This window comes from Mytilus edulis, chromosome 1 (assembly GCF_963676685.1).
Source record: "Mytilus edulis chromosome 1, xbMytEdul2.2, whole genome shotgun sequence".
Lineage (NCBI taxonomy): Eukaryota > Metazoa > Mollusca > Bivalvia > Mytilida > Mytilidae > Mytilus > Mytilus edulis.
Genome location: NC_092344.1, coordinates 84,676,773 through 84,693,310, shown reverse-complemented (window position 1 = coordinate 84,693,310; position 16,538 = coordinate 84,676,773). Strand labels below are relative to the sequence as shown.

At 31.8% G+C, this 16,538-nt stretch overlaps 1 protein-coding gene across 2 annotated transcripts; it reads right to left on the bottom strand.

The window, feature by feature from the left end:
• Positions 1-1,860: 1,860 nt before the first annotated feature.
• Positions 1,861-15,336, bottom strand: LOC139492916 (uncharacterized). Of its 2 annotated transcripts, none has more exons than XM_071281073.1 (6): positions 15,235-15,336; positions 6,942-6,983; positions 5,594-5,848; positions 4,909-5,116; positions 3,807-3,939; positions 1,861-2,975 (listed from the first exon to the last, which is right to left on the bottom strand). In XM_071281073.1, exons 2-6 carry the CDS (start codon positions 6,973-6,975, stop codon positions 2,655-2,657), a joined length of 951 nt encoding a protein of 316 aa, XP_071137174.1. In that variant the 5' UTR covers positions 6,976-6,983; positions 15,235-15,336; the 3' UTR covers positions 1,861-2,654. The 2 variants fall into 2 exon arrangements, with proteins under 2 accessions (XP_071137174.1, XP_071137169.1); XM_071281068.1 differs by lacking the exon at positions 15,235-15,336 and adding an exon at positions 13,544-13,674.
• Positions 15,337-16,538: the final 1,202 nt, after the last annotated feature.

Genomic DNA, 16,538 nt, shown 5'->3' with positions numbered 1-16,538 from the left:
AATTGTATAAATCAAGATTTTGATAGAGTCTCAATTTGAATTGACATGATTCATTTGTCATTGTGCAATTACCGAAGAAGGATATCTGTTATCCGAAATATCTAATATTTGTATATTTTATAGTTATTTAATGGTGATGTTGTACCCTTTTTGACTTGTTATATATTATATTTTGTAGTGTATAGAATCATATTACATGATCCATCGCCCTGTAAGATTGATCGTTGACTATTTATTCAGTCATTATATATATATATAATAATGTTTAATTCATGGCGTGTAATATTTATTTTTAAAATCAAATGTGAAGACTCAGCAAATTATCATAGTTATATCATATTAAACCTTTTGCAGGTGTAAGAAGCAATCCAATTAAAAACCGATCTCTCATCGCTCCCGTTTTCTGATATGTCGCTTGGGATCACTACATATCAGAAAACAGGAGCGATGAGGATAGGTTGTTACGTACATTGATATGACTCTTATTTATGATAAATTTGATATATTTCATGTATTTTATTCTGCACTGGTTGATTTCAACAAGTAAGGATAAACCCGATTTAGGCTTTTGTCTTAACCTGTGGAAAGTAAACTGGCAAATACAACTTATATTCGATGCATTGTAAATACATTTTTAAAAAATGACTAAAGTTGATTTGAGTTTGTTGAATATTATTGCATATGTCGTTTACAAGGAAAGCTAATATAATGGAGCTTCTGTTAGATGTAAAAAAAAATTGTAATTGTGTTTAACTGATAATAATTTATTACTCGACAAAAACGAAAAGTTGACAATAATGAAATAGAGACTGTTCAGGGATATATAAATTAAATTTTGCATTACACATCTTTTGTTGTAATTGCTTCTGTGCATATGAATGTTTTTTTAATAACCTGTATAATGAATTATTCGACAATATTTGTCAGTAAAGTTCTGAATTGATTAGAACAGATATCTTACCAAAGGGCTTTATATCTTAAAATATGTATTTGGTCTACATTTTTGAAATCTTTTATTAGCCAATATACAGAAATCAAGAAAGGTATAAAATATGCTGTGTTACACAGAAGCGCTATGTTGGAATATAAAATGTTAAACGGATATACACAAGATGCTAAGGAAATTCAGTGTTTAATCTTACTTCTTTTTTTGGCATTTCATCACTCTAAATAGTAAACGTGTACAAATGAGTCAAAAGATACCAAAGGTAAATTTTGAACTCATAAGTCGAAAATAAACGGATGGCTAAAAATAAAAGACAAACAGTACACAAAACATAACATAGAAAAGTAAGAACTGTGTAATTTGAACCGCACCAATAACTACGGTGATCTCAGGTGCTCTAGAAGGGGTAAAATATGATAACAATGGTTGTTCGGACATCAAAAATTATGTTTCGACAACTGTCGGTTGAATGCGACCGTGATCAATTAAGGCAACAGAAGTTGTTTTTAAATCGATTGAGAAACAAATCAAACAGACAAACAAAATCTGAGGGAATCGCATCAACTACAAATTTAAGAAGCGAGGTCGGATGCATAGACAGGATAAGCGTCCCCCTAAATGCTTTCTTGGTTTAAGGAGTTTTAAAGTGGTTTTTTTTTGTGGTTGTTTATTTTATTTTTGTTATTGTACAGGGGCTTAGATTAGTTTTTGTTTGTGCTGTGTGTGTTTTTATTCATTTATTATTATATCAAGGCAAACACACATTATACAAGATATCACATAATAATAAACTGTAACGTACTTGTTCGAAATTGAAATACATTTCTCGATATCTAACAAAAAAACATAGTATTTTACAATTAAAACATTGACCAGAACTCACTAGATTAAACGATAACATCAGAATTCGTTCGTTTTCGTTTTCGTATTTTCATTATTTTCTTAAAACAAAGTTCTTTAACTGCTTTAGACTCCATATAGATTGGCAAAACTATTTGGCAAGCTAAGACTTTAAATACATACATACATGCTTCAAGCAAATCATAAACTGTTGTTTTTTCATAGGATACTTTCCTGAATTCTTAAGAAACCAAGTATGACTTTGTTACAACTGTACTTTCATCAAGATATCACAACAAATAAAGATTATATATTCAGATTTAGCTCGTTTTCACACTTTTTGTTTTCAGTATTATTCAACTGATGTGGACTACAGACCAATTGTCAAAGAATACGTTCTTAAACTTTATGGTTTGAAATTTGAAATACAGAAATTTGCATATTTTTTTTTTAATGAAACCTCTATGCATCAGTAATTGAAAGCAAATTTTGAGTTTAAAGAACTTCAAATTTCAAGTGACAAAAAATTATCTCATTTCAAACATTTTACCATTTCGTGAACGCAAAGCATCATACTAAAACGGTTTGTTTCATTGGGCTGATACATGTATAAATTGGTGACTAAATAAGTTCAAATGAGACATTTTTCATTTGATTAAATACCAGAAAAAAGGAAAAAACTCTTTTTATAAATTTTGTTATACTTATGATGAACAATACAAACACAAACAATAAACAGACAAATATCAAAGTAGTACAATAACAATCATTATATACTCGTATTATCACAATTTCAATTTTATATGTTTTTTTTATAAATATCTGGCACATATTGCACAAGAACATGTATTTATCTCCCTTCTAACACTTATACATGAAGTGAATTATCATAGGGTGAAATTTCTTCTTCCGGTTGATTATGCAAATGAGTGAATTGAATGTGTCCATTGGATGGCGGGTCTGGAAAAATCTCAGTGTAAAATCGATCATTCCCGTTCGAATCCGTATTTTCTTCTGAAATATTTAATCCACGATTAGTGAACCCATATTTGAGTGTGGGTGAAGGTTCCATGTATGATTGAACGGAAGTCACAGATATCTTTCGATCACCACTATTAGTTCCGTTTGATTGAAGGGACGGTGGCCTCTCTGGTAGACGAGGTGCTCTCTCGGGCAAATGAGGATCATCCTAAATTAATGATAAAAGACCATTTTTACAACAAAAAATTACATGAATTTAAAGAGATTGTAGCGGGTATTTGTGAATGAAACAGTAACATAACAACAAACAAATAGTTAACCGTTCTTTTAATATAAACAAAATATGTGTTTATGGAAAATACTTAGAAAAACATGGATTCGTTAAAAATTACGAATGCGACTTATTTTAAAGAAAAAGAAGTAGCACATACCTATTTGCATACACTCAATGTATTTTGATATTTTAAATAATGCCTTGCATCTAGAAACACGCCTGAATACCGGTATAACTACCGCTGCTGGTTTGGTTGTCTTTATAGTTGTATACATTGTCATGTGTAATATTATATTTGTTAATGTTTTATATGGAATGGCTACCGCTTTGTCTTGGTTGGTGTGCTTTTAGTTCAAAATTAACTACCTTCATAATATTCAGATAATTTACATGTACAGATGGTTTAGAAATTCATTAACGTTTAACGGGAGACAACTGTATGATGTTTTATAGCTGAATTGATTAATCAACAGATCTCTAGTGGGACAAGAACTGCTGACACTATAGAATGTTCTAGAGAGGTTTAGCGCTATAAAACCAGGTTCAATACACCATTTTCTACATTTGAAAATGCCTGTACCAAGTCAGGTATAATACAGTTGTTGTCCATTCGTTTGATGTGTTTTATTATTTGATTTTGCCATTTGATTAGGGACTCCGTTTTTAATAATTTTCTTCGGAGTTCAGTATTTTAGTGATTTTACTTTTCAGAATTACCCTATGAGGGTTTAACATAATAAGAATAATTGTATCAGATACACCTACCCCAGTATCATCAATAGTGGCATATTCTTCATATATGTCGTGATCCCGATGGTCACCAATAGTCATGTGCATTCCTGGCTGACCAAAGTACTGAGGATTTGTTATTGATGGTTGATTATGAAGTGGGTGTTTGCTAAAATATTATGTAATAAATGTTAAACAAACAAACATGCATGCAATAAATTATATGTACTTACGCCTTGACAACTTTATAAGCATGTATCGTGATCGTACATATTTCTAAGATCAATTTACTATTAAATAAGGTAAATCGTTAAGTAACTCGAATATTTATTCATTTGATTTTAAAATCTAACTCGGAAGGATTGGTATGCTCTTCGTATGCATATACGTGTTTCAAAGGAATAAATCGAATTGTTGTATAACGCATTCGTTAAAACAAAACGTGACTATTGTATTGTGCTACATGTGGACGGACTGGTGGACAACAGTACGTCATACTATTTCCCATCCTTGTCAGACAGTCGTATAAATTTTGTCTGAAAAATTAACAATTATTATAGATACCAAATGGACAGTCTAAAATTACTAGACGTACGGTGACCTATAGTTGTTAATGTCTGTGTCATTTTGGTCTTTTGTGGATAGTTGTCTCATTGGCAATCATGTCACATCTTCTTTTTTATATTTAACAAAACAAACAATGTTTTATAGAAATCGAAGATTGGGCAACACGAAACCTACAAAAACCAGGGGATTAACTTATATGCTGCGTGAGGGTTGTCATTTCCTTTTCAATGTGTTGCACCGTCGTTTCCTTTTGGCTAGTCAAATTTGATGATAAGTCACATTTGGTGACGTCGAAATCCATGTCTGGAATAGCAAACATGTAAATTGTCACAATATAAAAGGATATAACTATGAGCAATCCCATCAACAGAAGAGGTGTGAAGACACTTGGTCTAAGTATATGGTCCACGTGGTACCCAAAAACAAATATCCAAACACAACAAATAAGAAAACTTTCCAAATTGAAAGCTTGCTTACTTATACTAATTCCGAGAGCAGGTTATTGTGCAATATGTGAAAAAAAAACAAATACCTCGTAACTCTAGTAAGACAAAGCGAGATCAATAATTACCTCTGCAATCTTTTCTTTTTTAAAGTAAGTGATGGCACATATCCTCTTTTATAAAGAATATATGCAGCTATCAAAAGAATCACAACAAGTAGTCCAGCAACAATGCCGCCTACAATGGCGCCCACATTTGAATTGTTCTGTAAAGGACCTATAGTTGTACCTTCTGTTGAACCTGTGCATCTTGCTTGAATTTTGAGTAATTCAGAATCTAGAAATAGCAAAATAGTTATATTTCAATATGAATACAAGTTTACGTATTGATTCTTTACCGCCACAAATACCGTAAAAACGAGTTTTTGAACAAAGTGTTCAATATCAATCCTAGGTGGTGGAGTGTAGTTGTATTTGCAGTTTTACAATAATAATTATTATTTGTAAGCCTTTATGTCTTGCTGTTCGTTGTGAGATAACGCTCCGTGTTTAAGACTGTACTTTGACATATAATGGTTAAATTTTTACACATTATGACTTGAATGGAGAGTTGTCGCATTGGCAAACATATCACATTTTCTTATTTATAATTAATACAATATTCAGTATTGAAATCTAATGAAAAAATGTCACTGTTGAATCATGATAGTTTTAAAGAATTTGTCATTTGTGTAATGAAGAAAGTAATGTATGTTCGTCCTTTATTCAGAAGTATTCTTTTTATGCACATTGAGGTTGAAAATTATTAAAATACCTGATACATTGGCCGTCACTTTACACCTTGCCCAAGGAGTGTCTTGTGTGCATATCTGTTGAATAATGATATTTGCTTCATTTGTACAATACGCACTCGATACCACTGGTACTGTGTGATCATATGCAGTACCTTTCGGACACTCTCGGGGAATAACCTCCTTATTCACGCACTGAAAGTATTTTGTACAACTACATGGATCGATTAGTCTTGTGAAAGGTTCGCAGTTTCCTTTATTGAATGAAACACATGAATCTAAAAAAAAAAGTTAAAATAATGAAAAATACCAAACTCCAACAGAAAATTAAAACTGGAAAATCATTTTTCAAATGACAAATTCAATGCTCAAACAAACAGGGAAAAAACTGTCCCATTCCTGACAAGGTACAGGCATTTCCTTATGTCGAATATGGTGAATTAATCCTGGTTGTATATCTAACTTATTGAAACCTCACACTAGTATGACAGTCGCTACATTAAAACCAAAAGCGTGAACATTGTATACCGTATGTCAACTTATCTCTGAATATTGTATATTATTATACCTTACATATATTTTAAACAATTCTATTGGGTGAAACGTTATCACGTGACATGGAATAATTCAGTTGTTTTTCATTCAATTGCAAGGAAGGACGAATAACCCTAAAAATTTGCACCAGCGGTGAATAACCCTATTATTCACCGGTGAATAACCTTTTCAGTTTGTTGATTTGTACTTGAGTTACCTCCCATGAAAATGACGTCACAGACGTAAATAAACAAAATGGCAGCGTGCACGTTACACTGGAAGCCCACCGAGAGAAATGGAAATAAGGCAGTGGTCATGAAAAGTGTGCCAGCAGCCGTGTCTCTTATAAACGGTCCTTTTCAGGGCCATCAATATTTTACAAAAAGATTCTACCTTTGTTGTACATTCGAGAAATTCTAGAACACAAAGCCGTAAAGGTATTTTCAGCTTGTGTGTTTGTGTTGACTGTTGTGTAAAGTCTAAAGAAGTGTTCGAAAGGCCTTTCCAATGTTAGTTCGGTATAATAAAGCAATTGTGGCCCCATAGAGTCGATGAATATCCAAAATTGTCAACCCTTAAAAGTTATTTCACTTCGGGCTGCGCCCTCAATGAAATAACCTTCTCGTATTGACAATTTTGGATATTCACCTCTTCAACGGGCCATAATTGTATATTGTATATAAGTATAATTATAAGAAAGGTATCGATCTCGCATTTTTAAGAAATGACACTCAGTCGAGAACTTAAGCTAGATAATGTTTTCGCGGGCGTCTATCCTACTTAAACATGATAGGTCGTTACTATGTATAAATTATCTAGTTATTTCTGTATACTTACCACTGAAAAATGGACTGTACGTTGGTGATGACATTCTTAATTCTGGAATGGAAAAGGGTTTATAAAAATATAGATAAATATGTAAAATTATTCTAATCCACATAATTCTACATAAGTTTAATGGTCGACAGGTCGATGACGTGTAAAATATAATAAAAATACCGAGCTCCAAGGAAAATGCAATACAGAAAGTCCATTAATAAATGGCAACAGTTAAAACTCATCAAACGAATGGAAAACAACTGCCTTATTCCTGACTAAGTATAGACACTTTCCTTATAAAGGGTAACCTGGATTATTGCTAGCTAAACCTCTCACTAAAACCGATACGATGTGTCTTTCTTATTTCACTGGTGTCATATTTTGCGGTCTGATATCTTCCTTTTATTTAAACGATACCAAACTAGTCGTTTTATCTCTGAATTAATTACCGAGTATTTTCTATTTTATGAATTAATGTATACTTGGATGGCTGGTGATGCATAGACAACGGGTAAGGTAAATCCTGTCGGCACTTCTGTTCTCACTCTTTGCCGATTTCACGCGAATCCCTCATTTTAAATTCTTTACCATTATTTGCATATGCAGATTTGTGAGAAATGAGCATCGGTAAATTACAGTCAACTTTGGCATTAAATATATAATGAACTAAACCAAATACATATTTACATTACTGTTTGATATTCTGAATTCCCATATTAAAGCTCCGATAAGTTTAAAATGTGAAGACTAAGAATTTAAAAGCACATTTAGTCAAGTAAAAGTCTTAATTTATAATATTGTTTCGCTGAAAATAAAAATAAATTATTTTTTTTATTATTTTTCAACAGGAACTTCCCTTCATCAAACCCCACAGTATTGTAAACTTGGAAGAAATCAAAATCAATCCGGGAATACTAGAGTTAGTGTACGATTGGTTACAAATAGCACTAAACGTAACAGTTAACGTTCCATTACTCTAGAACTACAAACCGACAAATCTAAAATCACAAGGGAGCTTCCTACAACATTGGAGAAAATCAGTTTCTTCGATTTGTGAAAATAAACATTAATTCTTACGGTTGAAGTTCAGTTACTCTGGAATGACAAAGCCAAAATAATCAAAATATCGAAATGGAGCGTTAATTTAGATGTTGTCTTAACATTATGTGAAAAGTAAAATCACAAAAATACTGAACTCAAAACGGAAAGTCCCTAATCAAATGATATCCAATAAGACAACTATCCACAATAGACCAAATCAGTGACACAGAAATTAACAACTCAACTATAGGTCACCGTACAGCCTTCAACAATCAGAAAAGCTCATACCGTGTAGTCAGCTATAAAATATCCCGAAATGGCAAACGTAAAACAATTCAAACGAGAAAAATAACGCTCTAATTTATGTATATCAATAGTAATATAATATAGAGAATATTTTACTCTGAATTTTGTAGATGGTTTATGATGATTTTGATTGTTGGTTGCTTAAATTTCAGTGGAAAATATTTATTGCCAATTCAGGACAGGAATAACTTAACAATAAATGTACAAAAGGTAGGTTCTGGAATAGAGGTTGTCTGGGATGAAGGTCGGGTAGGTTCTGGAATAGAGGTTGTCTGGGATGAAGGTCGGGTAGGTTCTAGAATAGAGGTTGTCTGGGATGAAGGTCGGGGAAATTTTGACTGCCACTGGTAAAAATTAGAGTATAAAGTATAGGAACATAAATTTTGCCTATTAATACACGCGAAGCATCGGATTTAACGTCCCCATTCTGACTTACGTTGCTGCATGCTCAGCCAAATGGACGACTTTGCCAAGGGTTCTAATGTCGGTCGCAAGTACAAAGTGATATAATTTCAGAATCTATTTTCCAGTCACCTTTTGAGGGGAGCTTTTTTAAACAAATATATATCAGTTTTGTTCTATATATAAAAAATATTATATCTGACAGATTTGCTTAAAATATATATAGGATGCTATTTTGTAATAAATATACATTCTTTGCTATTTTATCGTTATGGTGTACAATAAGCAGTACTGTAGTTTACATTTCACATATTTTAAAAACCTTTAAAGTTTTGATCTTCCTTTAAACTGGTGGATATGACCGACGTTATCAGTTTCAAACGAGTGTAAAGGATTAGAGAATCTAATATGTCCATCTTTAAATCATATGATAAATTATTATACCACTCAAATGTCAACCTAAATACAAATAATCCAGAAGAAAATTAATATTTGTGTTTACATTTCTATGACGTCTGTTTGTTATTCCTTTTATTTAAAGATAAAATAATTGTTGTAACGGAGAAATTAATGCAGTTTGGCTATGTGTATAATGGTTGCATTACAAAGCAAAACTTAACTTTGTCTGTAATTTCTATAATTAATCATTTAATTGTTAGATGCTCGTGAAAGTCATGTGACATATTTGAATATCCGAATTGATCACATGTTACCTCCATTTTCTTTACGAGTCATTTGAAAAATTTTGGGGAAAAAATCCAAATGCGTATAAACTTTTTTTTTATTTACGTACACTGTTGTAAAAAAATCGACATTGCTAAGACGCGGACTGCGAAGAGCACCCCTAAAATAAATTGTGACGTCAACCGTTATTTGAATCGCAACAGAAGCAGAATATCAGGAGATGATATTTGTTTGCTTCATGAATATTGCTTCGGTTTATCTGTACGCCTTATTTGTATAGTAAAATAGTTATTTGCAGAAGAAATACACATGGGTTTTATTGGTTTTTTAACTTTGATATGCCTACACAAAAAGGAAAGGCAAGTAACATTTACTACATTCTTTAAACAATAGTAGTATAATCATTGAACTACACAACCGTTTCAAATATGAATATAAGGAGATTCGTAGTATATATCAACAAGACATCCACCTAACAAGGCGAATATATCTTAGTCCTCCCTAAAGTATCTATTCCCAAACCTCAGCAGGTTAAATTATGAAAAATAGTATGGCTACTTGGAACTCTTCCGTTCGGCTTTAAGATACAATCTTTGAGAGTTTCTGTTGTACGCATACACATTTTGAGTAATTTGGGACGTAAAATTTAAGGGATTGTTAGGTAAAATTCATGGCAGCGAATGAAAAAGAAGGATATTGTTTGTTCGATCATGTCAAAATAATTTCTACGTGCACTTCATTAAAGAATACAAAGGTACAACACCTCTTCCCTCCTCTTCCTCATTAAAAGCCCTTCCAAACAAAACATACTAAAAGTGCACAACTTAATGCAAGACGATTATAATGGTCACAATATTTTTACAAACACTATAGGATTTACCCGAAAATCTGCACGTCTTTGAACAAAAGTATTTGTTTACGTTACTTTGATAAAACCGTTTCTAGAGACTCTGGTGGTAAATTTAACTCCATATTGTTTTATCCAGTAGATAATAAAATGAATATAGAAAGGAGCAATACTTACGATCTTGCTTGGTTAACTTGGCCAAATTGTTCGTTATTCTAACTTAAAGGTCACTTTATATTTATGATGCTATAAAGAGCTTTAAAACCCAATAAAGTTCTTGATCATTAAGATAAAATGAAATAAATATTGGTTTCAATTTCTTAATCTTTTTTCGTTTTATTGCTGTGAAATTTTCCCAGCTACAAAATCACTTTTATTATTTAACATACCAAAATATGGAATTATTTGAACCTAACATTTCCCTGTTTAATGACGTTAAAAGGGCAACATACGGTTTTCAAATAAGGATAGGTGTCAAAACAATTTGTCCTGCTAAAAATAGTCCCGAGTCTACAAAATAAAGACTTACTTAAAAAGAAATACTCAAAGACCTTTCGTCAGCACAAACTATTATAAAACGAAAACAAATATTATTGAAAAAAAAAGACAAAGACAATCGCTGACGAGTTTGCTAGCTTCGGACAGTAAAATGACGCGGGTTATAGTTTTTTTTATATCTCAACCATTCACTCTTTAAATCTTGATCATTTGATAATCAAGGTACACGAAGACCACTGAACTTCTAAAGCGATAGCATGGATAACCAACTGATAAATGGGATGCATTATGTAAGAACATCACCATTACGGAAAGAACAAAAAAAAAGGTTTCCTGTTCATTATAATTTTTGGTATAACAATGCGGATTTTCAATCTTAATACATTAAAAGGAAATGTTAGATTTAGACAAAAATGAGTTTATGTTGTTACATTTTTATTGAGAAAATTCCGGAAAGATTACAAAGAATATATCAACTACATATCTGCTTTTGGGAATGTCTATCAAGTGATATTTTGTGTGGTTTCTTAAGTTTGACTGTTTATTCTATTTTCTTGAAATGTTTTCTGATCTACTGATATTACCTTAATATTCTGTTACGTATCATATACCATGTAATTATAAAAGAGAGGCGAAAGGTAGCAAAGGGATATTAAAACTTATAAGTCGGCAATAAACTGAAAATACCATAACTAAAAAAAGACAGACAAACAGACAAACAACAAAACATAAAACACAAAAATAGGAAAACTAAAGACTGAGCAACACGAACCCCATCAAAAACTTTTAAAAAGTGTTACTTTTGTTAATTATTAAATTTTTTACTCATTTTTCACTGTTGAAAAACTTTGATATCGTAACTTATTTCATATAATAGGATGATTTATTCAGAAAGGTCAGTAGTGCCATGAAGGATTTATATTGGCCTTATTTGAAAACCGTATGTTACTCTTTTAACGCCATTAAAATTCCATTTGATAGTATTGTATGCAAAACCCAATAGTTATGATCTATGTTATGCAAATTAAGATAAACTATGTGCATTTTCTGTCTGCTGTTCATTTGAACTAGTTTGACAGTCACAAAAGTGTAATATTTTACAGGATTTTGTCAAGATTGCCTGTTTTTATGTTGTAAGAACTTTTTCCTTCGGAAAAACATTGGTCACACCCTTTGATCAAAATATCTTTAATTTGAATGTATGGTTCAGACATTCTAGCAAAAAAGAACATGATGGTCCTTGCATGTGACCAATGTCGCTTGAAGCAAAATATCAAAATTAAGCCTTAAAGTAAATCAAAATTATATTATTTGAGTGCACAATCATGACGTCTCACGTACACCATTAGGGGGCGACAAGTCAGTTTGTCCAGTTAAGAACCAGTCTCTAACTGGGAATGGGAAACAACTTGTGCTGAAGTGTTTAATACTGGTATTTGAATCTAATAGACTATTTGAAAAAATACTCAAAGGGGAAAGAGCTTAGTATTGTATGTCATTTTTGTTATTACTTAGCGTAGTAATGTAACTGAAAAAGTTATTGTATAGTATAGACAAAACGATAAAAAGAAATCATATAGTCAAATCTATTTTACTTTAAGCGTAAAAAGAAATCCTGTCCAGCTTCAGCAAAGAAATTGAAAGTTTATACATTTCAAAGAGCGACGAAAGAGACCAGAGGGACATTTAAACTCATGGATCGAAAATAAAACGACGACGCCATGGCTAAAAAAGACAAAGACAAACAATAGTACACAAGACACAACATAGAAAACTAAAGACTAAGCAACACGAACCCCACCAAAAACTGGGGGTGATCTCATGTACCATGGAAGGGTAAGCATACCCTGCTTCCCATGTGGCACCAACCATGTTACTTATTTTATTACAAACCCGGAAGGTAGGTAACATTCGTGGAAATGGAAAGGGATTGTAGTTAAGACAATAGTAACGCATCCGAGATCAACGATTAAGAACTGCAATGCATTTAAAGTGCTTTGCTTTCAATTTTAAAATGTCTCTTTTGTATATACATCATAATTGCAAACATGAAATTCACCATTGAACAATTATAACTTGCCCATACTTCTAATCAAACAGTGACTTTTTAGACCCTTAAAATAGTATAAATTTCAAAAATTATAATTGCCAAAATTTAACTCGGTTTTCAAAGAACGCTCTATTACGTGTCTTATTGTTTTGAGGTGATAAATATTTGTTTGCTCATAATAATTGCAATCATAGTTAATATATTACATACATGGTACAAATGCAGTTCCTTTAATTTTTTTTTTTTTTTGTGTATTCTGTGCAAGCATGTGTAGTATATAAAAATACATGTATTTGCTTTAGTGCACGTACATGTATTCAAAACCAAACACATTATTGGTTTACCAACATGTAAACATTTCATATCTTATGTTTATCCCTTGTTAATCCCTAAGTGAAGATAATTTGGAGCACTCGACTTTATTTGTTTTAAAATTTGCCTAATGGACAGATTGTAACAAACCAAATTATTTACGAAAATTTTATCTAAATGCATTATATGAATTCATTTAAATTATATAACTGTAACACGGTAATCGCAACACCGTTTCTGCTGTGGAGGTTTGATTCTTTTTAGTTAGCGATATTCTCTAAGCAATATAAATGAATTATTTCTAGTTCTTTTCAAAAACGGAAGTTTAAAAATAAATAAGATGATGATACTAAATAGTAAAAGTGTAATAACCAAATCGTTGAATGTTCAAGCAGAATGTATTCAACTAATTCCTTACTATACAAGGTAAAACTATTTGAAAATTGCTTAACCGAACTTATAAACAAGTTTTAAAATTACCTGTTAGAAGGAAGAATAAAACGTCCATTTATATTCGCCATTATAATGTACCAAATGCACGTAGGTAGCCATTAAACCAAATAGCATTGTTACCTCGCCAACGTAAAGTTATCTCTAAACAACTTTCACACAAAAATTACATATCCCTATCTTTCCTTTTATTTACATAAAGGTAAGTAAACAATACTTATGTTATCGAGATCACCATAAAACACTTGAATTTCAATGAACCTTGATTTAAGAATCGCAATTAAGGATTTGGGATGCGAATGTTGAAATTACAAGCTAGTTAGACCCGATAAATGGTATTTATGCAACTGTATGCATATATGTGTACATGTATATGAATACATTGTATATGTCCATGACAATTTGCTGACTGTTCTTCTAACGTTAATTTTTACGAGTTGTCTGTTTTTGAGGTCAGATATGATCGAGTAGCCACTGCTTATCTTCCCAAATATTTAGTAAATTATTTCATAACTGTATAAGTTCCATATTTCGATGCACGAGCTTTCGTTATTTAGAGTACTTTGTATATGTAAATATCTAAAGACGTGTATTTTTGAAGAAATTGAAAACTTTATGGAGAGGCAAGTCATTAAATTTAACGTGTCACTTATCAAAACTATTTTAAACAAAAAATGTAAATACACGGTCACGTTTTATGTATCATATTCGTTCAATGTACAGCCCAATTATGTGTTTTACATATGTCAAATATTTCTTATTTTGATACAAAACAAATCGTGTTTTTTAAACAATTTGAAATATGATATGGTGGCGTATATATTTAATTTTTTAATATGGTGGTCGCGCATAATGACCCATTCTTCTGGCGGTGGAACACAAACAATGCTTTATATAATAGTTGAAATGACGATTGAAGCTTGACCCATCACATATGAATGTGCATGTCACAAGATAGGCACTTCGTCAGTGGTTAATTTATAATTTCTTGGTGAATTTTTTATTTAGTAGAGCTTAAACTTGATAAACAACTGTCTATTCTTAAATATAAAAAAGAAGATGTGGTATGATTTCCAATGAAACAACTCTCCAAAAGAGAACAAAATGACACAGAAATTAACAATTATAGGTCACCGTACGGCCTTCAACAATGAGCAATGCCCATACGGCAAAGTCAGCTACAAAAGGCCCCGAAATGACAATGTAAAACAATTCAAACGAGTAACTAACGGCCTAATGTATATACAAAATATGAACGAAAAACAAATATGAAACACATAAACAAACGACAACCACTGCATGAATTACAGGCTCCTGACATGGGACAGGCACATACATACAGAATAATGAAGACTGGATGATGCCCTCTTGGTCTCCACTGGTTGTTTTTGTTGTTCGAGTTGCTGTCGCTTTGACGTAAACACCAGCATCTTCTTTTATTCGTTTGGTAAAATCCATCATAAAGGAAGCTCGAGCCCCGTTTAAGTCAAGAGTTCATAGAAATAAACCTTATAGTTAGGTTTTAACACGTTTTGTTTGTTTTTTCACTGCATGGCAAACATTTACTTTGTAATGATACAAGATGAAACAGCTCTCCTTTTATATATAGAGAGAGTTGTGTGGGGTAGGTGAAGCCCCTGGTATATTAAAAATATCAATTAAGAGAAAAGAGAAAAAATATATTATAAAACCATTTTTTTAAACAGTAACGATTCACTTACCTCGGTTTATATTTCACTCCATTTAAACTGAACTTGTCGATATTATTCATTCCACACCTGGAAGGTTTTGATCTGGTTAAATATATATATATTAACGTTTTCTCTTTTATTTATGCAGTGTCACAGGGAAATGGTTCAGTGATTTAAATACCTGATGTAGTATGGACACAAAGAGAGTCCAGTTACCCATATTTCAACCATAAAGAAGCTCGCTAACTTGTGATTTTCTTAATAAAAAAAAACAGTAGCGTTTTGATGAAAATTTGGGAAACAATGCACAACAGTGAAACATTTATTACAGTACTTTGATCAAGTTTTTATAAAATGTCAAGGGAATTTTTCTTGTAATTTATTGTGAAAAAAATAGGAATATGTAATCTTTTATTTAAATATTCCTTCCAATGTTAAGTTTCGGAGTCGAAAATAACATCGCTGAAAAAATGTTCATTGCACAAGGAAGCATTCTTTTGTGACTTTTGAAAACATGAAGGTAAAAAATGAACTCCCTTTTCCGGTCGCCCGTCCTTTACATGCATGCAATTTAAACTTCTTTTATGGTAGCAATACACAGTTAGGAAAAAAACTTAAAATTGACACTCATAATTTTTAAACATCCTCTTTCCCCTCCTGTCTAACAAAGAATGTTTTATATGTGTGTTATGCATGTATATACTTATAGAAATAAAATTTTCCATAGATTTGATTTCTAATGGTCATAAGGGTGAAATATAATCCCTCTTGGGTGTAACCATGGCAACAATCTGCATTTCTTAGATACAAAATATAGCAAAAAAGGGGGGTGAACATGTCACAAAAGTCTCCAAAATTTGGTCTGAAGGAAAATTTCAATCAATTACAGTAATACCTTTCCTGAATCCATAGGTTTATATCTATCAAGTGGTCCCAAAAAAATCATATGCTTATCTGCTCGTTTTTCCATAAAATTGAATTGAAAAGATCGAGCGCAAAATCTTTGTTGATAAACACTACAATAATGTATGGACCTATGAACGGTACGGATAGGAAAATACGGACTGTCAATCATATAAATGGCCTATAAAACATGTTAAAAACAATCTTAATGTTCATATAAACCCACTAAGAAGGCTATATTATTCTTCAATTATCTAAAAATCAATTTTATTGTACAAAAACTTTCATATTTAAAAAATTCACAGGGGCCATAATGCGAAACTAAACTTCTAACTGTGTATTGCTACCTATAATAACGATCTTCTTGATAATAAGAATTTCAGAAACGGACGAGTACCGTACAAAACGAACGCCTTCCGGAAGTTCAACGG

Excerpts from the sequence above, each read along its gene's own strand:
- LOC139492916 (XM_071281068.1), bottom strand. The coding sequence starts at position 13,571 with ATGGACGTTTTATTCTTCCTTCTAACAG. Across the intron at positions 5,849-6,941 it reads GTACAGTCCATTTTTCAGTG|ATTCATGTGTTTCATTCAAT; the intron begins GTAAGTATACAG and ends TTTTTTTTTTAG. Across the intron at positions 5,117-5,593 it reads AGTGACGGCCAATGTATCAG|ATTCTGAATTACTCAAAATT; the intron begins GTATTTTAATAA and ends TGCTATTTCTAG.